Consider the following 27,180-nt stretch of genomic DNA (forward strand, 5'->3'; position numbering starts at 1 on the left):
ACTAGAATAGAATTGTATAATAACCATGGGGGATAAGGACCAGGATGTTCCTCAAGAAATATTCTTGTATTTTGGTTCAGTTTTCCCTGCCAGATAGACAGCTAATAGGTGCATTAAGTGCACTGCCAGGCCTGTGATTTGGACTGAAGTGCTGTGTAACTGGGACTCATTTAGAGGAGTTTTTCAATTTAGTGCCCAAATAGAGTCCAAACCACCAATCTCTGTCCATTAACTACATGACAACATGTGAACATCACTGGGTCTGTCAAAATGACTCAATCATACACTTACTTCTGAATGTGGGTACATACTGTTCACACAAACACACACACACACACACACACAGGAATAGCCAACATTTTTCTTCTAATCAATGACTATTTCAGTGGAGAGCCTGAGTGCACCAGAAGAGTAAGACTGTCCAAAGTTGTCTCCATCTTTCACCACTCGAGGAACCAATTTAGCCACACTTTTGACACACCGGGAATTCTGCCCTGCTGAGAAAATAGCTGGAGCAACTAACAAGGACGAGAGAAGGACATACAGTATTAGACAGGTGTCATCCTGACTCTTTCTCCTGGTGGAACCCCCCCCCCCCCTAAAAAACAACACCTGTCACCATTACTGATGCTGCTATTATCTCTATTTTGCATCTCCTCCTCATCATCAGCATCAAGATTATCATCAACCCTCAATTAGAAAGATCCAGTTGAGGTGTGGTTTTCTAATCAAACAAATGTGATCAGTTATGGAAACCTTCCCTGTAAGAATGCAAGAGGAACTGTCAACAACATCCCGCTAATGCTATTTGTGCATGTCTGTATGTGTGTTTTCTTTGGGGAATAGGGGGAGGAGAACATCAGAATGCTCTGCACATATCTCAGCGAATTACTGCTGACAGCTATGATAATTAACGAGCTACAGGCATTGACTGCCATTACTTCAAAGAAACTCTTTCCCTTAAACACCAACAAACTAACAAATACCCAGCTAGCTGCTTAGTTGAACTCTCAGTGTACCACCATTACCCTCCTCTATAGGCAAAGCAAAGAGACTGCAGCATGCTGACTCCATCTACCTATCCTGTCGCATTAGAAAATACAAGCAATTATTACACATCCCACTGCCAAACTGTCTCCCCCTCTCATTCATCCTCATTTTCTCCTCCTCTCTCCTTGTCTATCCTTTCCGCTCCCCTCCCTTCTCCTTTCCAACTCCTTTTCCCTCATCTCTACTCCTCCCCTTTCCTCTCATCTCTCCCCTCTGCTGTACTCTCACATCACTCTGTCTTTCTGTCTCTCTCACTCGCTTTCTTTGCTTCAGGTCTCCGTTGGGACAGAAGGCATGCATGAAAAATGAAATTACTTCAATCCGTTGGCCTTGGCAGTGGCGTATAAATCCTCACCAGTTAGGAAGTGATAGCTCTCCATAATTCCATTTGGGGTTTCCCCGCCCCCCTGATTTCTCACCCATTTCCAAGTCTTCCTGCTTGGGGGGGAAAGAGATTCAGCTACACGTTTCAACAGTCATTCCAGCCAATTAGCTCTCCCTCCCACAACGTTCACGTAGACGCTTTTAAAACTGCTGAGGGACAGCGCCAGAATCCTCATCCTCATCTGTTTCTACCAAATATTTGTGCATGGTTGCATGTGCACACAACACCGAGCATCCAAGCGTGCACATTTGAGCTGTCTCTGGCGCTCAGAGATTTTGTTTATGCCAACTAATGATTACAAGAAAGGATTAGACTTAAACATTGTTTCACCACCACTTCTCATACCACGCTTGTTTGGACAGTTCAGAGTTGACAAAGAGTGAAGAGATGACAGACTGTTGCTCCCATGGTGATTGCCTCATAATTAGGAATGTAATAACTCACATGCATATATATACATGGTTATGCATTAACAGATCCAATAAAGGTTGTCAAAGGAAATGAATCAGTTAGCTGTAGTTGTGCTTATCAGTGTCCTCCTTTTATCACAGAATATTGTGACAGGTTGGATGTCATTTCAACAGTGAGCAGCTCTCACTGTCATTCTACCATTTTGGCTTCAGCAAAGGAGGGAAAAAAGCTCAACATGAGAAGAACACGAAGGGCTTCTCATGACTGCATATAAGTACTTTTTATTTCCTTTAATGAAAAGAGGGAAAGTCTCTCGCTTGCTACACTCCACTATCTTGCACCTCACACAAGAACACACAAAAGACACACACACATACACATACACACACACACACATAAAATGTCTCCATTGGGTAATAAATAACAAAGGAATTCATTTTCAACCGTAGCAATAATAATCAAAAACATTTTTTCTTTCTTTTTCTTTTTTGCTCATATTTTCCTCTATTGTCTTGATAGCGTGAATGTGAGAGAGAGGGTGAGAGGAGATGAGAAGCGCTTAGCAATAGTGAAAGAGAGAAAGGGAAAGAAAGATAGAGAGAGAGAGAGAGAAAGAGAGAGAGAGAGAGAGAGAGAGAGAGAGAGAGAGGGAGAGAGAGAGAGAGAAAGAGAGAGAGAGAGTCATGACTGTATCATCCGGCATCAGAAACCAGACACTGTCTAAATGACCTATTTGTCGACAGATCAAAGCAATTCCCTTCATTACTGACAACTTGTCTGGTTCTTAAGGAGATCTTATCAGTGAGCTTAGCTCCCTTCTGCCAGGCAAAACTGAATCAAATGAGAAATTATCATGCCACCGGGTCTTCGGGGAAAACAGAGAAGAGGAGATGAAGAGAAGGGAATGAATAACACAGAAGCGCTGTTCTACCACCACCGTCACTGGGGTGCAGAGGAATTAAATCCCACTGAAAAATTAATGTTAACTAACACTTTATAAAGTATTCTATAAGTGACTGCACAGCATGGTGTGGCTATATATATGTTAATATGGTTAGATAATATATTCAAATTAAATTAATATAAGTGTGTTGACACTGTCACATTAGTCCGAGTTAGAATATAAATTAAAAAGAAGAAAAGGAAACGATAAAAAGGAGACAATAGAAGAAGTACTGTTTGTACTGAGTGACCGAAAATAAAACCATCTTGTATGGTGTAATGCAATAGAGACAGATGTTTACAATATTTCAACCACACCCATAAACACACATGGGGTTACACACATGTAGAATGAACATCTAAACTACAGTGAGAAGTTATCATAGTCAGAGTTGGACTGACCATTGGGAACACCCGAAAGAATGGAGGGCCAGTTGCTATGTGGGCAGCTTGAGCAGCCCATTATACAAAAACAAGAGCGAGTGTGCCGCTTGAGCAGCCTGTTATACAAAAACAAGAGTGAGAGTTATCAGCTCAGCAGTAGCAACAGCAGCAGCAGCAGCACCCCACCACCCTTCATCCCTCTTGGCCAAGCTGGTTTTGTTTGGCCTTTTTCTTTTGTCCCAGTCTGGTCACAAAGTCTTGTTGGGTGTTGAGCTCATGTTGCTTCACATTAATACATTAAATATGTTTAATTTAACCGTGGCTAGAGCTCTTCAAAATGTACCTTTAGCTCCACATTGATGCCTCACCACAACAGCCAACTAAAAACATTTGGTAATGCCACCTCCACTCACCCTCACATCTTTGATTTGAGCTTTTCTCTCCTCTAGATTAGATTAGTTCTGTGCACACACGATCAAACTGCCAACACAGTTAGATTTTGCATTTAGGTTTTTAGATTAGCATTTTTGACTGACAACATTATTTTCCAAATGTATTGTGCAGTTTTAATACCAATTTATTTTAGCTTTACGTTTCATTAATATAATTATCTTTGTTTTGGGTTAATTATCTGCTTCTGGGGAAGTTTGGCCTTCACCATACAAGTGTTAATTGCCTCTATCTGAGCCCAGGAATATGCTAAATGCCTAACACAGCAATGTGGGTGGGAGGAAGGCGTTAGGGTTGTATTATCTGTATATATAGAAATTCATTTTTCAAGTTATTCCTTTTTTCTAAAGTTATTATTAGGTTTCTAGCATTACCAGTGTTTAGTTTTAGCTATGTTAGGTATCATGTTATGTCCACTCCTCATGTGTTGAAATGTTTTGGCTGGTTTGTCATTTAGTTATGTCAGTTTGCTGTATTTTGCACTTAGTTTTGGGGCCAAATTTAATTGTAATTGACTGTTTCCTTATGTATATTATTTTTATGCGTACATAAAAACCCACCTTTTCAAATGTTAAACCTGTATTCTTGTGTCTACCTTCTCAATCCCTCAAAGCCTTACTCTTTAGCCTGGCTGGACATGGTTGGCTCTATCCTGTTGGTGTTTAGTTTAAACTCAGCCAACAGTTAGTGTTTCTGTTTTGTGTGATACCAGAATGTTCCTGAGCATATTATCATTGCATTTGTTTGCCTCAGCATTCAAGCTTTTTCCTCAGCCCACGTAACTCTCACCATAGCAGATTAGGAGAGAAAGGTGCTACATGTAAACAAAGGGGAGGGACATGGAGAGGCTTGTGGCCCCAGTACACAGTTTGAAATAACAATTGCCATGTTCACACACACTGTCGATGCCAATATGCTCATTGCTGTGGAGTTGCTGTGATGTTAGCAGAAAAACTTTTGAGGTTCTAGACTGGACAGACTACAGCTGACAATACAAGAGGAAAACGTTGGTTGAGAAGTAGCCCTGCTGCTGTTTTCCCAGAAGCAAAAAAGAGAGGTGTTTGTTCTCTATATCAAACAAGGAGATGGAATAGAGAGCTTATTGTATATAGGTGATTGATGGGGAAGGTAGATGTGTGCCAGAACCAGTGACCCCTTTCATTTAAAATGTTCCAATCCATCCATCAATTATGTTAAAAAGCAGTACTTTGAATTGACAAAAATGTAGTCATGAAATAACAAGGTCCATGTCATTCACTTTACTCCATTAGAAATGCATTTTCAACATTAGGAAGCTTCACAGTATTTGAAGGAGGCACAGAAGTAATTTTATAGTCACATGTCCTAAAACTTCAATCATGTATTTCCACAACCTTTCCCTTTCAATTATCAATCAATATAAATATCTTGTACTCAGTCATTTTGCATACAATGCTGAGCTCTGCATCCTTGCTGCTGCACTGCTGCCTGCTGTCAGGGATTTAACTCCCTCCACCTCCACAACCTCTTTGTTGTATTTTTCATGTGTTCATGTTTTCTTATGTTTAATCAGTAGCTGCATTTATTTTTTTCATTTTGATTGAAATTGTTCCATTTGAACATTTCGGGCCAACTGTGTACATAGGATGTAATCTAATGTGTTGTGGTGTTTACATGCAACGACACATTTAATTGGAACAGTTCTCGGACATGCAGAAAAGTGATGAATACATCAGTGCAATATGTCAATATGTTTCTATCATCCACCATCAGGGGTGGGGGGAGAAGAGGGCTGAGTATAACTGGAGGGAGGCTCAGCAGCCAGACATTTCTCCACTCTCTCTTTAGAAGCAACTGAGATTGTCATTACAATGAGAATAGCTGATCCACCTGAACTGGTCAGGTTAGGCTAAACCATTGTCACTAACTTTGGTGCTAACCCCACTTCACTTTAATCAGCAGGTGGCAAGAAGGACACAGGGTTCTCTCTTCCTCTCCCTCTCCCTCTCCCTCTCCCTCTCTCTCTCCCTCTCTCTCTCTCTCTCTCTCTCTCTCTCTCTCTCTCTCTCTCTCTCTCTCTCTCTCTCTCTCTCTCAGATTAAATTTTAGCTATGCTAGTTTTCTATATGCTAAATTTGATTAACAATATGTGTTCTCCAATCTGCAAACTATCTAAGATGCATAAATAAAAGAACTGACCAAGTGCTTTCTAGTCTTTTTCTTTAGTGAGCCGGTCCATTACACTTTACATCAGCCCAATACATATTATAATTGATCATTTTCACCACCTTGAAAGCTATCGTACAGCTGTTGTTGCTGAAGTACAAGAACTATTAAAGATAATCTGTGGTTTAGTATGCACAGAAAACTGCAATTACCATATGCATTGATATAATGTTCATGGGCTATTGTGAATAGAAGTGAAACAATTATCATAGAAATGATAAAATGTGAAACAGTCTTGGTAGATCCTATTTAGAAAGTTGTTTCAGAAGATGGGTTTCTTTTTTAAAGTTGGCTGGTGTTAGCGCTCAACAGGAAATACGTTAGAAGCATAACTAATTACAGGCCTTTGTTTTAAAAAGTGCCACTGACATGTTCATTTTTTACTCTGTAGAGAGCAGCAGAATATTAGATTTCTATTATTTACTGTGTGGAGAAAACTGTTGATATTTTGAGTGTAAATCTCAGCTCAAGTATTCTCCTTTACTGAGCCAAGTCAGTCAAAGGACAACCAGCCTGCATGTGCACTGGGTTAGTTTCTGGCATTGCCTCAACATTTAAATACATTTTTAAAACCATGAATTGATTTGTTAAGAGAGAAAAGCCTTTATGTTCATGCCCTTTTTTGTTTTTTTACTTATTCCGCTTAGCTGAAGCACATCAAATAAGACAGCAGATATATCAGATGTGGCTGACAGTGGTTTCAGCATGGAAACAAACTGGCCACAAGTTAGCGTTCATGTGCAAACACAAACCACATTCAGACTAGTCTACAACAACATTACGCATGAGGCAGACATTTCTTGAAATCACTCTGCATTCAGCTGAACAAAACCTCCAATTTCAAACACATTAAAAGGAAGGTGTCCTTTCAACTTGAATTGTCTTGCAGCTTTGTGCATTATATCTTACAGACAGCTTCAAACGATTGGTGAGCTGCCTTTGTGAAGCTCTGAAAACAGAAGACACTTCAGGTTTTTTAGTGTTTTAGATGAATGTAAAATAATTTTTACTCTAAGGTTTTAAAAACAAAAAAGAAATAATACTCTGCAAGAGATAAACAGCATTACTAAATACCTAAAGCATTCATATTTATTAGGGCTGTCAAAGTTAATGCGTTTATAACGTTTATAACACATCTGATATTAATAACGCATTAACACAAATTAATTTTAAAAGTTTTATTTTCTTAATACACAATTAACACACCTGGCCAGTAGTTTGGAAATAAAGAAGCAATGCAGCAATGTTTTGGTTAACAAGCAGAAATGTATAAGGAATGGCAAACTCAGCTCCAAAGCCTGCCACATGTTCTATCGACATTATTTACATTACAGAGTAGCATGTGTGTGTGTGTGTGTGTGTGTGTGTGTGTGTGTGTGTGATAGAGAGAGAGAGAGAGAGAGAACAGATGAGTGAATGTAACTAGTTTCTAACTGATATCATAACTAACAGCAGATTTTGGGAGCATGCAGTGATTCATTGTTCTGGATTGTTTCAATAATAATAAACATAATAATAAACATATGTATCCACTCCCATGTTAATGAGATTATTTAAAACTTGAAAAATATCCTTTTAGAGTACATTTAGAAAAAAATTAAAAATGTGTGATTAATATGCATTAATTACAAGTTATCTCATGACAATCATGTGATTAATCGCGATTAAATAATTTAATTGATTGACAGCTGTAATATTTATACATTGATACTGTGCCACTGTGACAATGTGCCAGAATGAAACTAAGCAAAACTCAGCTACTTGTGGCACTACTATATAATCTCCAAAGAATAAAGTACCACTATCTGGCTTTAGCATGTCACAAACTTAAAAAGCAACATACAGGCATACACACAAACCACACAGAGGCCTGTCATGACTGTGCCAATTAGGTGCGCTGTGGTGCGCTGGTGTTTCAGAGAATGACACTGGTTCAGTGAGCAGTGGGACAGAGAAGTAGAAACGCTCTGTCACTTGCAGACAGTGAAGTCACAGGATAGTACCCCTAAAGAGCTGGAAGCCAGGCCTTTCACGGCTCTAAAGCCCAACAAACAGGGATGGCTACTCCAAACCCAAATGCCCAAAGGAAACAAACACAGAGATATGTTACTTGGATGGTACAGTAAAGCCTAATGGGCAGAAATACAAGTATGGGCCAAGAGGTCACAAACAGACTAGTTAACGCTGAAGAGAAGGAGCCTCTACAAGAGAAAGGGTTTTAAGTGGCATTGCATATCACATACACATTCTCTATCTGTCAAGTGCACATACAAAGATAAAAAGACACCTTGTGTGTTTTGCTGTGAGTCAGCAAAGTGTCTTTCCAAAGAGCAAAGAGCTTTCCTGTGGCCTTTTTAAAACACAGACTTTTAGGCTTTGATGTTGAGCATTGTATCTCTTCAAAAGGTAGGGCAGGATTGATGTTGAGTATCTTAGTCTGGCGTTGGGATTTTCAAAAATGCACTTACCACCTTCAACATAAAACACACTACAAAACATCTTGTATTCATTAGCTGGCCAGGATTTCATAGAGGATTTCATGAACAAATGCACCTGTGGCTGTGTATTTAAGAATGAGAGTCTTTGACATTAAGGTGGCTAAATCTGAAAATGCAGTTTATGCGTGAGAATGCTGTGTGTTTACAGTAGGGATGGGAATGTTGGTCTTTCGATTGGCCCTCTAAATTTCTTTTTAGACTGAAATATTTCAACAAATATTGGATGGATTGCCATCAAATTTTGTACAGACCTTCCAGGTGCCCAGATGGTGTATCCTAATAACTTTGGAGATCTCCTGACCTTTCCTCCTTTCCAGTGCCACTAGCTGGTTGACACTTGTGGTTTTTTGTGAAATGTCTTGACAACTATTACATGGATTGCCATAAAATGTGGTACAGACATGTAACTTTCTGTCCAATGCTATAATCAGGTCAGAAATGTATCCAATGCTGTGGTTTATGACAGAATACCTGCAAAATTAACAACATCCCTGCCATCTCAGCTAAATGTTGTAATTGATCTAATTAGCAAATGTTAGCATTGTAATTGTGAATCATTTGCATGTTGATGTTAGCACTTACCTCAAAGCACAGATGTATCTAAGTATGGCCTCACCAACCTGTTAGCTTGGTAAACTCACTTGTCACTTGTCACTTGTCATCAGTGAATGATTTGATAAACTTGGTGTATTTAGGTTTGGTTTGGTTTGTTTTCTTACAGAGAAAAATCCAAGCAAACCAAAATGCATCACTACGGGTCACATGAGAATGATTACTCAGCTCATTGGTCCGATGTGTCTGAGGCAGGCACAAGAACTTGAATATAAGAAACTCGCTTATCTGCATCCCAGTAAGGAAAGTGTGCCTAGCTCTGCGAGTTGTTTATCTCAAACTTGTAAAGTATGCCTGTAGTGCTAGTTTTACTCTGGACCCAAGTACAATTGCTGTATATGAAAGAATATGAATTTTCTGTCTATCTTTCTATCATAAAAGTGTTTCATCTGTCACATAAATGCAACCTGTTAAATATGCAAAACCTTCACATAAATCAAAACACTATTTTATGATTGCAGTCATCAGACAAAATAAACATAAATGCAGCTTACTGACAATTGCTTCAACACTCAGATTTAACCTGTCCACACTAAAATGCAAGAAGGCTGTTTTCAGCTTTACAGAGTGGACAGAAAGGACAGAGGGCCAAAAATATGCATTTTCGGATTTACCCGGCTTAGTGGTCTATGTGAGTGTGTAAAAGAGTGAAATTGAGAGATAGTGTGCTCGGTGTGCTTTTGTGTCATTTGAATGATAGCTAGAAGTGACGCAGGTGAGATTATTAAAAGACCTTCCTCCACATTAGTGAAAATAACATGGAGTAATGGAAGTTAAGCAGTGAATGACTTTTCCAATTATTGCAGTGTGAAAGGAGTCTGGTCTTTAATAGTGCAGGCTTATGGCAAATTAGAGGTGCTATTCTCCCTGGAGGTAACAATGGAATGACTCGCCCTCCTCACTCCCCTGTTCCAAGCAGAGAGAATGAAAATAAGGCAGCCATTGTAGTCGCAGACAAAGAGTTGCTGCACCCTTTAGCTTTGGCTTAGCAGGGTAAGAGTGTGAGGGCTGCCATCTCAATATTACCCCTCTCTTCCTCTTTCCCCTCTCTCTCTCTCTCTCTCTCTTTCTCTCTCTCTCTCTCTCTCTCTCTCTCACTCTCTTTCATTAGGGAATTGATTAAATTGTGAAATCGGGAGTGTGATGGATGCATGAATGACTTCTGCAGTCGCTCCCCTAGGCTTTGACAAGGACAATATCAAGGACCCCCTGTTACTCCCTTTTCCTCCCTTGTCGCTTCATCCCCAGGAAACCCAATCTGGGTAATTAGAGTAAAGAGTGTTGGAGACTTGTAGGGTAGAGAATAGCAGCGCAAGAGGGTGACAGTGGCACAAAATGTGCTGCTATTGCATTTTTCCAGCCATTTACTCCCCCACTCAACCAACACTGTCCACCTTTTATACACACTCTCTCCCTCTTCTTCCACCCCCTATCTTCTTCTTATTATTCTCACTTTCTAAATCCGTTAGGAAGAAGTGAAGAGGAGAAATGCAGACTAGAGAGAAAATGGAGGGAAGAAAAAGTGGGGAGAGTGAGAATAAGGGGGGGGGGGGGGGTGGTGAAAGTGGCTGTGAATTGAATGCATCAGCAAGAACTCTGTAGTAGAGCATGAGCCCCTTTGGCTAGAAAAACTGGACACAGGAAGTATGGAGAAGTTGCCAGAACTTGTTTGATAGCACTTCAGTCTACTGGGATGAATATATGTTGTGAGAAAGTAGGTAGAGTTTTCCCTCTTGACCAGACGTGTGAACTTTGTGGGATCCTTTTCTGTTTGTATCACATTATTTTTGTCAATCAAGTCTGAGAAACATCCAGTTACATCATTGTACAGACACATTTCCAGTGGACACAGTTGAAGGACTGGTCGGAAGGAAAAGCAGTACATTTCTCCCAGTCTACAGGGACAAATACTTCAGGGGGTATCATGAGGTAAACAGATGTCTAAGGACACAGATGTGAAGAGAGAGGGGAGGGAGGAAAGGTGTTCAGGTAGAGCTGTATGCACGTTTGATGTCGACTGGAAGTCTGACAAAATGGGCTGCTCCCTGCCAAGCCTGCTCCTGCCAAGCACAGGCAGAAACTGAAGAGGGGCTGGACCTTGCCATGCTGCTGCTGGGTGTTTTGAAAAGTTACACATTCACACGTGCATGCACACAAACTTGAAGGCACACACGCTCACTCATGTGAACATGCACACATACATACACAGTCACACTGCAGCCTCTAAATGTGTGTCAGAATGTTTCCCAGGATGTTCTGGCTCCCACTAACCAAGCGAGGGATTCTGCTTGGCAAACTCCACCTCAGCAAGAGTCCAGCTGTCATCTTGACAAATGAACCTTGGAAGAGTGAGGAGGTGTGTGTGTGTGTGTTTACGTAGCCATGCATGTGTGTCTGTGCATTAACACCTGCGTGTTTTTGCCTGAGCATAAGCACATGTATGACAATGATGACATACAGATCGCTAGCGTACATGTGTTTGTTGCTTTTTCAAACTGGCCTGTCCTGCCTTGATTGATACAGATCAGAAAGTGGATCTGAGCCAGCAGAGGTCAGTTTCTGTGTATCTCCTTCTTGGACAGATAGTCACCATGAAAACATGGCAGAAAATCTGGGCATGCATCAGCTTCCCCCAGCCGCTTGGCTTGACACTGAGTCCTCTTTAAAGTGACGCTGACTATAGAGCAACCAGTACAAATCACCTTATATAAAGAAGCATTTTGCAGGGGCCTCAGATGAACCATAACATCATCTCCTGTATGCCATGATGCCAGGCACTGTGCATCACTCTGGTTTTATGAACAATGTGGGATGTTAAAGCTTTTATAGGGTGTTAGGAGGAAATGTTCTTTTCTCTTGAAAATGAAGAACAAATAAAAATGTGTGGAGCAGCATCAAGGAGCATCGGCTAGAAATACTCATAAGCGAAAAGCAATGAGAAACCTGCAAAGTTAAAAGGAGAGTTATAAAATACTGGCAACTTTTTATCTGGTACTAAACTGCTTATCTTAGGAGCTGTTTCATCTTGAGATGCTGTAAAGCATTTCACTGCGCAGTGAGGAACTTTATTACACACATACACAGGGGTGATGTATGCTTGCTTATACCAGATCTTGTGTGAGAGTCGTGTGTTTGTGCTCTCGTGTGTCTGCGTGTGCGGTTAGGGGGTTTTACCAGCATACAAAAACATGATCACCCCATGACAGTATCCATTATACTTGCATGAAAAGATTCTGACTGAGGCCTTTCATTGTAAATGACAAAGTAAATAGGATCAGAATATTCTGGTGCAGGCCTCAATTTTGATTTCCCTCACATTTTAACTCCAGGAAAAAAGGAGTCAAAGAGGGGAAAATGGAAAAATACAAGCACATTAAGTGAGATTAGAATTTTACATCACATGACTTGCATCCGAAAACGCTTCAATTCAATTCAATCTCATGCCCAAGGACTTTTCCTCTTGCAATTACTCTTTTCTCCCATTCCTTCTAAATGCCGTGGCATTATGTTGAATTAGACTTTATTTTGTTAGGTCTGTGTCTCGGGCAAACATGCAAGCATTACTGAGCAGAAGCGAGAGGAGAGTATTACCTGATTGGACAACTGTCATGTCTGTGTGTCTTTCTCCCCCTCTGACTGTCTGTCTTTGCTTGATCTGCTTGTCTGTCTGCATGATTTCCTCTGTATCTACTTTGTGGCTCTACTGTTGTCAATCTGTCCCTCTGCCTATCTGACTGTCAACTCGTCCTTTCTATTTGACCGACCTTGTCTCATATCACCAACAATCACTGCCACTCTCACCCCCCACTTCATAACCGGTCCCTACCTCCCTGAGTCCCCTTCCGAATATCTTTCTTCCAATTTCACTGCACATTATTTTTTCATGTCTTCAGAGGAATTGAGATTCTTGGCTCTCCTTCATCCCACCGATCCACAGGGTTGCTGAGGCCAACCTCCAGGGGACCAGACAGAGGCTGTTTGTTAAGCTGTTATTTATCTCCTTCATAAAGTCCTCCTCATCTCCTATTAAAGAGCCCAGAACTGTTGCCCTTGACTCACACATAACTCTTGTGTCTTTTGGTGAGATGATTTACTGTTTAATTTAAGACCAACTGAACCCAGGAGGCAGCCCGCCTGGTGCTGCCTGATGTCATATCAGAGAAGAATGTGTTGGGGGGATTTGAGTGAACATGTGTGTGTTTATCTGTGCGTGTGTGTGAGGTCTGGCGCCGTCTCAGTGTGTGTGAGTGGGTGGCTGGTTGAGGGAGGGTTTTAGTTGTTTGTTTTGTTATTGTAAAGCCATAGTAGCAGCTCTGGGCCTGGGTGTGTGCAACAAGGCCACGACTGGAACTCTGTTCTCTTGAAAAATAAACTGAGCTGAATATGCCTGATGAACATGTTTACCAAGACTTCACGCCACTAATTTCAAAATAATGAGATATTAAACAGTGAAAATTACATTTCAGTCTCACTTCCCTGAACACAGGAGGAAACAAAGGCCAAATGCTGCTGATGAATACATGAGTGTAGTAACAATTTGTTTTTCTCGTCAATACCTTGAGATTATAGGAGACCCCATTTCCTGGAGCTGATAAATGTAATTACATTGATCTCCCTAATTTCATTAGAGAAAGGGAAATTAACTTCATAAGGTATTTGCTGTATGCCAAGACAGGATTGCACAAAGAGTGGGGGGTTAGGCTCTTAGCAGTGGATCACTGAGTAGGAACAAGAATCAGAAGTTGGAGCTGTCAAAGAATCTATGAAGTGATTCTCTTCTTGTTTCATGATTGCCCTCAAACACCTCTTTACATGATATATTAATGTGTCCTCATGTGCTCACCTTTTCTCTTGAATATCTGAGTCTTATGCTATTCAGAAGATGGTCAAATTGCTTTTATGGTCAAATGTTTCATTAATGATCTGACCTGTCAAAAAAGACAGGAGGGAGCATGTTCTTCCATCACAAAGACTCCATTAGCAAAAGTAACAATGTAAAGCACTTTCCTCAACTTCCACTGGTGTTTTAGTCCTGCCATCATAACTTATGGTTATCTGGCTTTCATACCACCTCTCACAAAAGCAGATATTGGAAAAAAAGAAGAAAGGTCTTCATACCTGAAAACCATACCCAGCTATATCTTACACTGTGCATCAAATGTCAATGTACCAGTGCATGACTACTATTGTTATTATCTGAGATTATATATATATTTCCAAATAAAGCATTCTTTTAATGACAAAAAATAAACAGCATCAAAAAAGACTAATAGTCTACAGCCATCTACAGCCAATCTTACTCAGTGGATCACTAAAGTCATTAGGGTTGATCCTCTGGAAACCATGAATGTCCATACAAAACTTGGAACCAATCCATCTTGAAGATGAGATATTTCACTGGATAATTGAAAACTTTGATGTGTCGGTGGCCAGCTAGATGAACAGGGGATCATCAAAGTCGTAATATTCATCTTCTGAGAAACATGCATATCTGTACCAAATTTAAAGGTAATCCATCCATTCAATCCATCTAATCAATCCAATAATCCATCTACACCCAGTGTCACTAGTGTAGGAGCCAAAATATGTTTTATGTTTATATTTGCTTCCTGCATGTTTTGCGTCACATGCATTGATTGACACATGGGTGTGGTTTCCCCTTATTTTACCTGTTCACTTGGGTGGTGGCGGGAGTTTTGGACGAGTTAGTAGAGCTCTGATATTTTCTGTTGACCGTCACCATCGTCATCATCATCACCATCGTCTTTCATCACTTTATTCTTACAGTCGGATCACATCAGGGTTTTTATAGGTTTGTGGAACAGCTGCTTGTCAGTCCTTTTTGATTTTTTCATTCAAATAAACTGCAGTTAAAACGTCATCTGGACTTCATTATGATTTTGTCACAGATAAGAGCCTACTAAGTCTCTCAGTGGCCTTTCAGAAAAGTAGTCGCTACAACTAGGATTAATCCCCTGGGTACCATGATCATGCCAATAATTCCAATATCAGTTGAGATATATTTCAGTTTGGACTCACTGACAGACTGACACTGCTGTCCTTGATCCAAGCTTCTGGCTAACCAAAAAAAGAGGATCAGTAAATATCAAACTGTATGATTTGTAATGTCTCCAAACAGCGCTTGCTTGTGCTGGAAGAAACTTCACAGCTGGGGTTTGGAAAGGAAATATATTGTGTGAATTCTTCAGGAGGTGAAATCAAACAAAAAGCCTAGAGTTTAAAACTAACCAAGATGTGTAAAACAAAGTGCATATAAAATGCTGACATGACTGTTTGTGCAATACCCCAGAGTAGACACGAGGTCTCTCCCTTAATTTTCCCCCTCTTCATATTTTACAGGAGGTTCACCCATATCTGAAAGAAGTCTATTGTTTTTTCCTTTACTTCCCTGGTTTGATATAGTTTATGTAGTGTGTCCATAGTGAGTACATGTGTGTTGAAGTTGTATGCCTGCCAAGGACCTTAGTAGCGCAGAGAACACGTAAAGAAAACAAGAGAAAACATAGCCCCGAACAAAATATGCTTATATATATATACAGCAGTGCACATCCTGTACCGTTCCTGTGTTTGAAAGACTTAGTGTAGCCACACATTTCAGTGTTTTCACAGCCTGAATTTATTTAGCCCTGAAAATGAGTTCTGTGCAGTTCGACATTCATAAAGCGTTCCATATGGGCAGCAATGTGGTTTCCTAGTGACCGAGCTCTGGATTGGACTGTGATCCTTAAATACTTGCATCCCTGTGTTTCACCATCCTGTGGTTTCTCTGGTGGACTAGGCTAAAAAAAAACAACAAAAAACAACAAAAACAACACAAGATGGAGTCCTGTTTTTCTGGCATAGCTTTTCTTCTCTTTGTTCAGGGATAAAGCAGTAATGCGACCAAACAAAACCCCAAACAATGAGCATATACAAAAGCAATAATGCGGCACATGCGCTGCACTGATTGTTTGCTGCCTGTGTAGGACAACTAATTTCACTCTCTGTCTGTGTATGCATGTGTTTGTTTGTGATTGAGTGTGTGTGTTTGTGAGCGTATGTCTCAGCAGGAGGGAGTGGAAAACGATGAAGGGTGCAGGCTGGAGCAGTGCAGTGCTGGTGTTGGCCGGGTGGTGGGGTGGCAGATGCCAGAAGGCTTCATTAGACTCGAGGGAAGAGGCCGTGAAAAGCAGTTCTCCGGGAAGTCTATCAGACCTAAACACAAACACAGACGTGCCTCTAATCCTGGTCTAGCCCTACATTCCCTCTCTTGCTCCGCTCCTTTCTTTCCATTGCTTTCTCTTGTTCTCAATCCCACCCACCCGTCTTTGTCCCCCCTTAAATTCTCCATTGCAATCAGCTCCAGCTCACTTGTACAGTATGTTGCTTTTTGTTCCTCCTATTCTTGCAGAATTCTGTTTTGTCTGTCTTACTGGTGTTTTTGTTGTTGCCGTGTCTGTCAGTGGAGCGGAGCAGTCATTAATCACTGGTAAATGTACACAGAGGAGAAAACAGACACCTCAGGGGGGTTTGCTCATTCTGCTCCGAAAAACGCTTTTCTCAACGTGCTCCACAGAGAGAGATATAGAAACTGGAGCACAGGTGCTGCAGTGAGCACAATACACATCACCAGATGCACTGCAACACACACCAAATCAGATACAAATGATATTTCGTGCACTATTTAACATGCAGGCTCCATTTTATTATTAGACATATTTTCAGGAGTTACAACCAGGAAATGCCTACAACAAACTACTGATAGAAAAAAATCAAAAATCCTTTTCGATAAAGTACAGGATATTTAACAAAACTATTTCTCTTCATATCAGTCAATAAAGGGCTTTAGGCAACCCCCCCCCCCCTCAAAAAAAAGAAAAAAGATTTTGGTATAAGGTATTCCTGTCAATATAATGGCTTGTGATTATTGAGGGATGCAGCCACACTATCGGAATATCTCTGTCTCAAGGACAGCCGGCAGACAGAAAAAATGTCTTCCAAGAAATGTTATCCAATAAAACAATAGTTTAGCTGAAATTGTAGTCATTTTCACATCCCTTATTCCAGCTCTCAAAATAAATACTTACTTTCTCAAAATCATATCTCCGTAAGACAAACACTTACACAAAGTCCACACTAATATGTTTTCAATTTAAAACAAAAACGATCTCCATCCACAAGATCATTTTAGAACCATTTCAGAAATCATTTCTGTCCATACAGTGCTAACATGCCTGAAAATGCATATCACATGACCATTCACTGGACATACACCTGTTGGTGTAAACAGGAAGCAGATTGTTTACTCTGCAGTTGGTTGCTTAGTTGCAGAAAACACTACAGAGGAAAAACAGCAATGGTGAAAATTAGACATTTGTTTGCTTGGACTGACAACAAGGTGGAACTGTTACTGAAAGTACCACATGAGTCGAGGTGTCAAGAGAGCAGAAAACACAGATTGGGAGTTGTCAGGTGATAGAGGTGTGACAAATCAGTGAAGGATACACTTTGTAACTGATAAGACCTCATCAAGGAGCCAACGTGAGCGTCTGTGAGTTTTCAAACTAAAATGTGGTCAGCAACATTTTCAAAAGTTTCTATATTAAGTGTTTGAAGATCCTGAAGTAGTGTGGGTGCCAAGTGTAAATGTAGCAAAAGTTATGGATTTTCAAATAAAAAGTAGAAAAAGTAGTGTGTATGTAGCCTAAAATGTTACCTAGAGCAGAGGAGATTTAAGGGGTGAATCAACAACAGGTTTTAGAAAAGAGATTCTGAAAACAGGAAAGTATGGGGGACAAGACATTTTTGCGATGGGTGAACAATTAGAAGGTTTTTCTGGAAGCTAAGGAACATCTACCCATCCTCATTGACATCAACCATGTCCTGCTTGACCTCCATGCATGCTATTATTATTTTTATCATTGTTGTTGTTACTGTGCCTCTATCTGCGTTTCCCTCTCTCCTCTCTCCCTTTCCCTCCTTCTCTCTCAACCCAACCAGTCAAGGCAGATAGTCAACCACCTGGAGCCCAGCTCTGCTTGAGATTTCTTCCTGTTAAAGGGGAGGTTTTCTTTGCCACTGTTGCCAAGTGCTTGCACATGTAGGAATGCTGGGTCTCTTTACATTAAGTCTAGACTTGCTAACATTTGTCGTGATGTGGCACTGAATATGAATAAAATTGAATTGAGAATTGAATAGAAGGAAAGGATGGTAAAAGGTAAAAAATATGAAAAATTATTTTTGCACCAGCAGTAGATGTCTTGATACATGTGGAAGAGGTAATTGTTACTACAGTAATATTTAGCAATGAACAGAATGTGTGAAAAGCCAGACACATTGCATAACAGTATACTTTCCTTTTGAATGTGGTATCATGACCTGATCTGCACTAGCAGATCTGACAGGCCAAAACCACATCTCTCTCTACCCCTCTCTCCCTCCCTCTCGCTTTCTCTCTCTCTGTTATTTTCACACAGACAAGACTCAGCGAACAGTGCAATGAAAAAGGTATTTTACTGGACAAACATTTATTCATACCCCGTCTTGCTCCTCGACTAAATTGTTGTTTCATCAGGCTTTTGTTCATTTTTCTGCTGACGGTTGTTTTAATAGGGGGTCAAGGGAGTTGGGTGATGGTGGAGAGGAGGGGGGGGGGGGCTTACGTTGAGTCTTTATTTACCCGAGCAAAAGAAATCGATGCCTCTCTTGCTGTAGGAGAAGTGCGTGGATCAATGGAAGGTTTCAAAAAGCCCCTGTGAAAAATCAATGTCCCTTACATGCTATTGATGGCTGTTTGGCCACAGAATAAAGAGAACGACAGAGAACACCTGTTTATTGTGAAAAATTACTCCCCACATTCCTTGTTTTGTCTTTTAACCATCTTGTGTTTTTGTCTCTTCTCCATTGCTCTTGTTGCTAGCCTTTCAGTTTCACTTTTTGTTAAATGTTATATTCCAATCATATCCATCTGTTGGAAGGAGCTGTCCATCATCTTGGAAAAAAAGAGGAGAAACCGGTGTTGTTACCACCACAGCACTACAGCTAAGAAATGTCTAAAAGAGTTGCACTGTGCGCTCTAGATCTTGATGCACAGTCAAGGAGTCTGAAGTGCTGAAGCAATTATTTCAGCGCTGCTATTAATAAAAAGCAGTCAATAACATCTCAATGAGCTCTGACACTGTCTTGGCTATAAAGAGCGATGGGAGTACAGTTCTGCCAAGACTTTGCAGTCAACATTGCCCTCGAGCCATGTCAGGCTGCAAGCTCAGAGGCCAGTCAGTAGGGCCTATGTCCTGACACCTGCCTGATCCTGTGCTGGCATGATCAAAGTGACAGTGCTGCAGACCTGCAGAGATGCAGGTGAGGGCTGCTGTCACCACGCCTGTCCAACTGATGGCAACTTGGTCGGTGCAAGGAGGAAAGCGGCAGGATGGTGGGGAAGGCCGCTGCCTGCATGTCACTCAGTGCTGCGCTGGATGACAGAACAGCCCATTAGGAAAGGGACTGACTTCACAGGCCATTAGGGGAGGCATCACACAGCCAGAGCGCACAGAGCACTGATGGCACAGTTGGAGAGAGACGGAGGAGGAGTATACAGACAGAAAGAGAGACAGACAGCGTGTTTCATATAAAATAGAAATTGTGATTAACATATTAAATGTCATCAATAAAAAAAATCTATCTAAAATGTCCCATCTTCGTGACATTAAATATTTATCTTTGGAGTTTTGATGGAGGGAAATGAGACAGACATGCATAAGCCTCAATTCTCAACAGAGGACCAAAGAGGTTATAAAAGTGGACTAAACACATAAACAATAAATATGGCAAAATCATCCCCATGCCATCCACCCCCCAGAGCTGTCTCCTTGTTAAAATCTCTAGTTCTCAGTATGGCCCTGCCTGCCCTCCAGTCATCATTAAAGAGAAAGACTGGAGCCGGAGAGTCCAACAGAGGCATCAGCACGCATCACTTCTCTTCTCCTCTGAACGTTCCACTCTCAGCAATCCACCAGCCCCTGACGGACTTATTTACTGCACAAAGTGGATTGTGTTTGGCTGCCCACTATACTTCCAAATGTTCTTTTGATACCCTCTCTATTTCTCTGTACCCCATCCTCTCTGGTTCTGACCAGCTCACTGAAACAGCAGAACTGTCTGGCCAGTTTATGGCCGGTGTAGCACTACTGAAGGGCTCAGTGTGTTCATATGGATATGCCACACTGTGCCAAACTGATGGGACACAGCTGTAAAAGTAGTCCAACTCCAAAACAAAGACTTATAAACTCTCCCTTCATTGACTTTTTTTCTCACAGTAAAAAAGTAGAATAAAAAAGTTTCCTTCAAGCAGCTCCCCAGGCTTTTCCCTGGGGATTGGATAAAACCCTGTTGAAAAACAAAGAACAGAAACAAAAAGGAAGAAAAAAATGCTTCTTTTGCACAATTTAAGACCCAAAAGAGATAAACTGTGAGAGTTTTGTAAACAGCGAGGAAAAGCTGATGGCTAGATATTCTAGATAAAGAGAGAAGGAAAGTGGGAGCAGGGAATGAAGCAGCGGTCTCCTGGAATGATGTTTTTTGATGAATTACAGTGCGCACCACAAGCTTAAAGCCTACAGCTTTGCAATGAGAGAGACAAACCGCGCATTCTGTTGTGACAGAATCTCTGAATTTTAAACACTCTGCAGCCCGAGCCTTTGCACAACAACACATTTACCAAACCTTTATTTATTCATGTTTTTTTTTTCTCCGACAGGCTTGTACAGGCTCAACCTCCAACCCTCTTCATGTTGTGTTCATATTTTGCACTTGTAGTTTCACAGAAATGAAATTTGCCGTGATGGGAGCCAGTCGTTGTTGCCACATTCCAATCTTGAATGCTAAATGAAGACAGGTTTGTTGAATAATGATAAGGCACCAAGAGCTGAGGTGTTACTACTTGTATATTCCTTGTCCTTTAGGTACGGATTTACATAGGGACACACATGCAAGATGAGGTTATAGTCAGGACATTTTTCCTGCTGTCAAGGTTGAATAAAAAAAGTTACGTCTGATTTATTTAAGTTTTAAACCAACATGCTCTCTGAGGCCGGCTTGTTATACTTTGTCCTTTATATCTCACAGGAGTCCTAGAGTTATGACTTCAGTAAAGATTCTGTGACAAATTGTATTGTTATAAAGGCTCTGTAAAAATAGCGTTGAATTTCAGCCAACCATTCTGAAATAGCCTGATAAAGGGAAGAATGAATACATAAAGGAGCAGAAATAATCATTAGTTTCACTGTGAACCCAATGGACCTCACACTGTGGGAGAGTTTGGCAGCTTAGCTGTTTTGGAGCCTACTTGGTGTCTGAGGGGGGAACTTCTTAGGGGCAATCAGGGCTGTTTAAATACCTTAAGATTTTGTGGCTATAATTAAATCAGAAGAACACAACATAATCATCTGCAAGGATGTGGAGAACTAACCAGTTATGCTAATGTGTTTCTGTTCTTTATCACCGTCCATCACACACCCCCAATCAGCATGAACCATGAAGTGCCCTCAAGAAATCCCAGCTGCAAATTCAGAACAAATCAGTGACGCGGCCCATCAAATTTGTCACTTACGCTGACGAGCATCTGAGGGAACGGTCCTCGAGAATTTTCTGCCACGTTGATTGGTGGGATCACCCAATCCCTCTTCTGTCTCCGTAGACCCTTGGAGCTGTTCAGGCCTGACCCTGAGAACATGATGACAGGAGGTGGTGCTTGGAACGCCTCCTTCTCTTTTCTCTCGGCCACTTTCCCCTCTTCCTTTGTGACCTTTAAAACAACACAAGGCTTCAATTAGGAGAACGGATGTGCTGTTAATGATAATAGCAATTGATGTGATGCCCAAGTTTGAAAGTAGAAATTCACAGAACAACAGAAATGACATTTTACTTTTGTTAATCTGGTTAAACAGATAAATATTTTTTGTTAGTGAATAATTGTTAAGACTCTCTCAGACAGTGAATGGTCAGCATAAGCCACTTAGCTTTGCACAAGGGCACATATCACATACATTTGATGCACCTTCTCTAATCTAATCATGCAGCAAATATAACAGGTTGCAACTTAAAATAGAGGAGATAGTTTTATTGATACAACACGATTAATATAGCAAGTTTAGCTAACTAATATCCAAAAGTCCTCCAAGTTAACCAAATATGTTGTTTGGTCATTGGTTAAAGAAACAGGTGGTGTGGGTTTACTATTTCTTTAAATTTAGGCACCCTCCATCGTCATGGGTACAATAATAACCATTGGGTTAAGGTTAGGGGAAGAACATAGTAACAGACTTTTTTTTTTAAAAATGTCTTGAACCGCTGTTGGTGACAGGTAACGAACAGTTGTTTCCTGTGGTAAAGTCCACTGTTGGGTTATATCCTACATCCATCTATTCCTTTTCTGAATGAGGGAAATATTGTAGTAATAACTGATGTGAAAGGATTGTGTAACCTACAGTAGGTCATTGCTATACAGCTGAAAATAATGCATAATGTTACCATGGAAACAAAGTGCATAATGCACATCATTTATTTTGAATGTGGATCCCCTAATGGATCAACTCACACACACTAATTCACTCTTATATTCATTCACTCACCTGCTGGCTCACTCACTCAGCCACTTACTCACCCATTCATTCACTCACTTACTAATAGGTGAGTCTGGTACTTGGTAACCATGCAGAACAGGATCATTTACTCACTTCCATACCAATACTTTGAATAATGCTCAAATACTAAGTGCGGTCTATAGTAAATACACTATTTGTTTGAAATGATGCTGGAAAGGAGAACAGCAGGTTTTTATAGCTAGAGCTACATAAATGTATGATACTTGACCAAGTCTTTGACAAAAGGCATATATAATTGTTAATTATTTGACCACATTAATGGGAACGGCATGGGAATTAAGGAATACATTTAAGAAATAAAATAGAAGCTAAATACAAATCACAACCTTTAACTTTATCCTAATCGATCAGTTATTTCGAAATTCCTGTTATTGTATATGAATGTATTTATTTATCACTTTGCCTATTTCCTGTTTGATTCAGAATTGACTGCAATATTTCCAAAACCACTGGAAATCATCTTAAATTACAGTCTCTCTAGAATATTTGCACCTTCAGACTGGCTTAATAGAACTTCTCAAGCTAACCAACTTGGTAAAATACACTTTAAACTCATAAAAATATCAAATTAATGGTCTCTAGTGACCTGGATAAATAACAAACACAATGTATCAAATCATGTTTGTTTAAAATGTTAAACAAACATGATTCAGTTTATTTGTGCCATCATGCATCAGGCCTGAGCAGGACAGAGCTGTAAAGTGTGAGCACACAGGTATAAAGCCTTTGAATCCTCTCTCTCTCTGTGTGTGTGTGTGTGTGTGTGTGTGTGTGTGTGTGTGTGTGTGTGTGTGTGTGTGTGTGTGTGTGTGTGTGTGTGTGTGTGTGTGTGTGTCTGTCTCTGTGTGTGTGTATATATGTGACAGAGACCATAAACCTCAGACTTTTACAGCAGGAATAAAAAACCTATTAACAGAGAGCATGTCTGAGGTTGGATTTACAGTGTCTTTCACTAGACTGTGACAACTGAGTCACGGACACACGTTTCAGTCCAACGGTATGCTCCCATCATACACTCCCTTCACATACACCCTGCAGGCGGAGAGAAATGACCACCACAAACCTGTCTTTTTGAAAGATGCTCAAATAAGGAACATGAAAGGAGCCCATTTTCAATCTCCTCATGAACATTAACTCACTCATGAGTCAGAGGAGATGCTGGGTCTATCAAGCATATCACCTATCTAAATGAATGCCCTCATGTAGAAATATTGCAAAATACATTAATGCACTACAGACATTCTGCTCCATTAGAGATGCTTCTAGAGTGGGTAGAAACAAACAAAAGTCATTGACAATGCAGTAGGAGAGTTTTAATTGTGTACCTCAGGGCTAGTTAAGGCACCCAAGTGCAGAAAATGAGATACAGCATGTTGCTTCTTGTGTTCAAATACATTACACATATCAACACGTCTATGTCAAGGTCATATAGGGTCCATCATCTCAGGGCTTACTTTTTGAACAACTACACCACATGCTTAACGTCCCAGGGGCTAAATTAGATGTGTTGTATATAAGAGACCTAAAGGTTATATTAAATTGACAATCTGGAGAGTTCTTCTACAGCAAGTTTACCAACATATCTCAGGGTTACAAGCAGGAAAAACATGTCAAAAATTCAGTCACGACCATCATTGCTGAGATGAGCTGCACTCTCTGTCTCAATCACATTCCCCTGAGCTATCCCTCGCTCCCGTGCTCCCCTCTTTGCCCTTCTCTTGCAATGTTATTGTTTTTCTCCCAGTCAGTGGGTTCTGACAGCTTGTCTCAATAACATTGAATGTTCAAGTACTGTGTTATGTTGTGGCTGACGGTGCAACAGCAGGTAAAACAGCATATTGTATTAACATGTGTAATTGCTAAGAAAAAGAAAAGTGAATATAAATAAATAAATAAAAGAAAACATGTATATAGAGTAGAGAGTACATGCATATGGAAATAGTGGGCAATAGATGACATATCTTTCCCAAATAATGTTATTTATGCCCATACATTTTTAACTATGATTATTATGTGTTTAATTTTAGTCCTGTGCTACCCTAGTTAAAGGAACATTTTGGGCATTTTGGCTTATTCAATCTTTTGAGAGTTAGATGACAAAATCGATACCACTCTCATGTCTGTCTGTTCCTGGAGTCTTGTCATCACTGTGAGGTTGGCAAGCAACCAGAGGAGACTCTAGGAAGTCATTGCTCCCAGCCAAAAAATTGTCTGGCACATAAACCCCTGTAAAACCAAAACCTGTCATTTTAACACTTCAGTTTTGGTATGGATTACAACAAAGACAAAACATTTTTACATTTTTTACCTTTGGACAGTGCCAAACTGTTAAAATAACCGTTTCCTGGATCCAGCCTCATATTTAATAGATATAAGACTGGGATCAATCCTCTCACCCAACTCTCGGCAACAAAGGAAATAAGCACATTTCCCAAAATGTCAAGTCATTCCTTTAAGGGAGAGGACTTGGAAAATATTTGACATGAGGTGAGAGGGACAGGCGGATGTTGATGTTCTGCAAACAACAGGAAGTTACTTATTGTATTTGGCCCTGTGATTTGACTCATTGACATAGTCAGCAGTTGTGGCAGCAGCAGCATTTGTGAGACAGCAACATGCATTTGAGCTACTTTTACCTGACTGCTGTAATATACAGTACTTTATGTCAAAAATCACACTCCTAGTCAAATCTGTAACTCAGAGCATGATTATCCCCAAAGAATAATATTGGGTGTGCAGCTATCTTGATGGTGTTCTGGGAAGATGCTCACAATTTTAATTTGCTTTAAAAGAGTGCTTTTTAAAATATCAAACTCAGTGCAGCAATATTGTCATTTTTATTCTTTGTATTCTTCTTCCTTATCAAAACCTGACGCCACTAGACAACATGCAATTCTATCACCAACAGTTTGGTCGTAGACTCAGAATATGCGAGTGGTTGCTAATGTAACAAAGATGAGAAGCAAGTACAGTACAGATGGGAACTTCTAACCCCCATTTATGTTTTAAATTTTAAACTTGTAGACGTCATGTGTAAATCTGATGGAGGTCCCCCTTTAAGCTTTCTTTGTTTGTTGGCCGAGATCAAGCAACAAATAACTTAAAACTAAATTGTTTTATTAAATGCCTGCAGTAAATAAAGGCAGCGCTTAAACAGAGGATTCTGGTAGTGATATAACTGTACACCTTCACAGTAATGTTATATGGAAAGAAAATAGGTGACAATGTGAGAGTGGATATGGGGAAAAACAAAACAATTTAAAACCATTCACCAGAGGTCATAATACTGTTCAGTTCCATTACAGAAAAGACAACAGTGCAGGCAGAGAGTGGAGAATATGTGGATGATCCATTTCTGAATCTGTGTGTGTGTATGTGTGTGTGCGTGTGCGTGTGCGTGCGTGTTAGTGTTCATGTCAGAGTACAAGAAAAATCTAGGCTCGTGAATTCAGGAGAATAAGAGAAAGAGGTTCAATCACCATACATTTACATATAAAGAGGCTAGAGTTTTTAATACCTCTTCCAGTTTTTCATTTTATATTACTTCTGTGCAATATGTTGCCTTTCAGTCCCTCCCCAGCAGTTGACATTTGAGAATAAAAATAAAACACAACACAGGAGCAGGCTACAGTGTTGGAATATGGCAATGGCTTCTGGCACATATTGAAAGTTAAGGGTCCTGCACAATGTAGTCTATAAAAAGTTCTCTTTGTCTCTCTCTTCGTTTGTTCTTGCCTGGTCAAGGCCCCTCAGAGGGTTGGCTTGTATCTGCCAGCAGAAACAATGCTTTCAAAGCTGACTTCATTAGATGGACGCCCAGGAGAAAAGCTTTTAAGGCTGCTTTAAAGGAAACGTGTCAAGCAACCTGGCATTTAGTGTGTATGTGTATGTGTGGGTGGGTAGGGCTGTGGGGTGTGATGGAGCATGGGCGAAGGTGTCATGTTCAGTTTCATCAACCAAGTGGTATATTTGAGACATCATGTACAATCCAGGGCCCTTAACAGGGAAGAAGAGGTAGGCTAAAGGAATGCGGTAGAAGAGGAGATCAAATTTTGGCATTAAGCTGAAAGAAAGACGGGATTTGCTGCTCCATCTAGGCATGAGGGGGCGGAACAATCTTGATTCTAAAGCCTTTCAAATGTGTACTTCCAAACGGCTGCAATTTTAAATGTTAACTTATCTGTGTTTTTGGCTACTTGAGGCAGCAGAAAAAGCTATAAACACAACACTGACATATTAGCACATTATAAGTTAAGCATTTGCCAGATATGGTACACTTGTTACTTGTTAGTATACAGTTGGTTATTGACACATAAAGTGGACGCATGGAAAATTAATATGATGAATGTGTGCCTGTGCTCAACCTACTTTAGCTCTGTTTTGGTCATGGCAATTTTAAAAATCTACTCTAAGACTAGGAGCCAATTTAAAACCTGTATGATGTGTACCCTCCTGTTGGACCTGATTATGAGTCTGGCTGCAGCATTTTGAATCAGCTGAAGTGTAATAAGGTTTTGTTGTGTGAGGCATGAGAAGAGTGCATTGTGGTAATCTAACCAGGACGAAATGAAGGGATAAAACA

At 40.4% G+C, this 27,180-nt stretch overlaps 1 protein-coding gene across 1 annotated transcript in view; it reads right to left on the bottom strand.

Annotated features, from left to right (window-relative positions):
- LOC128357958 (cadherin-4-like) overlaps positions 1 to 27,180 on the bottom strand; it is a 240,201-nt gene that overhangs the window by 45,057 nt on the left and 167,964 nt on the right. The window contains exon 5 of the mRNA XM_053318395.1: positions 21,545 to 21,739. Coding sequence (XP_053174370.1) covers positions 21,545 to 21,739 — 195 coding nt within the window. The remainder of the gene's footprint in view (positions 1 to 21,544; positions 21,740 to 27,180) is intronic.

This window comes from Scomber japonicus, chromosome 4, assembly GCF_027409825.1.
Source record: "Scomber japonicus isolate fScoJap1 chromosome 4, fScoJap1.pri, whole genome shotgun sequence".
In the NCBI taxonomy this organism is placed as follows: Eukaryota; Metazoa; Chordata; class Actinopteri; order Scombriformes; family Scombridae; genus Scomber; species Scomber japonicus.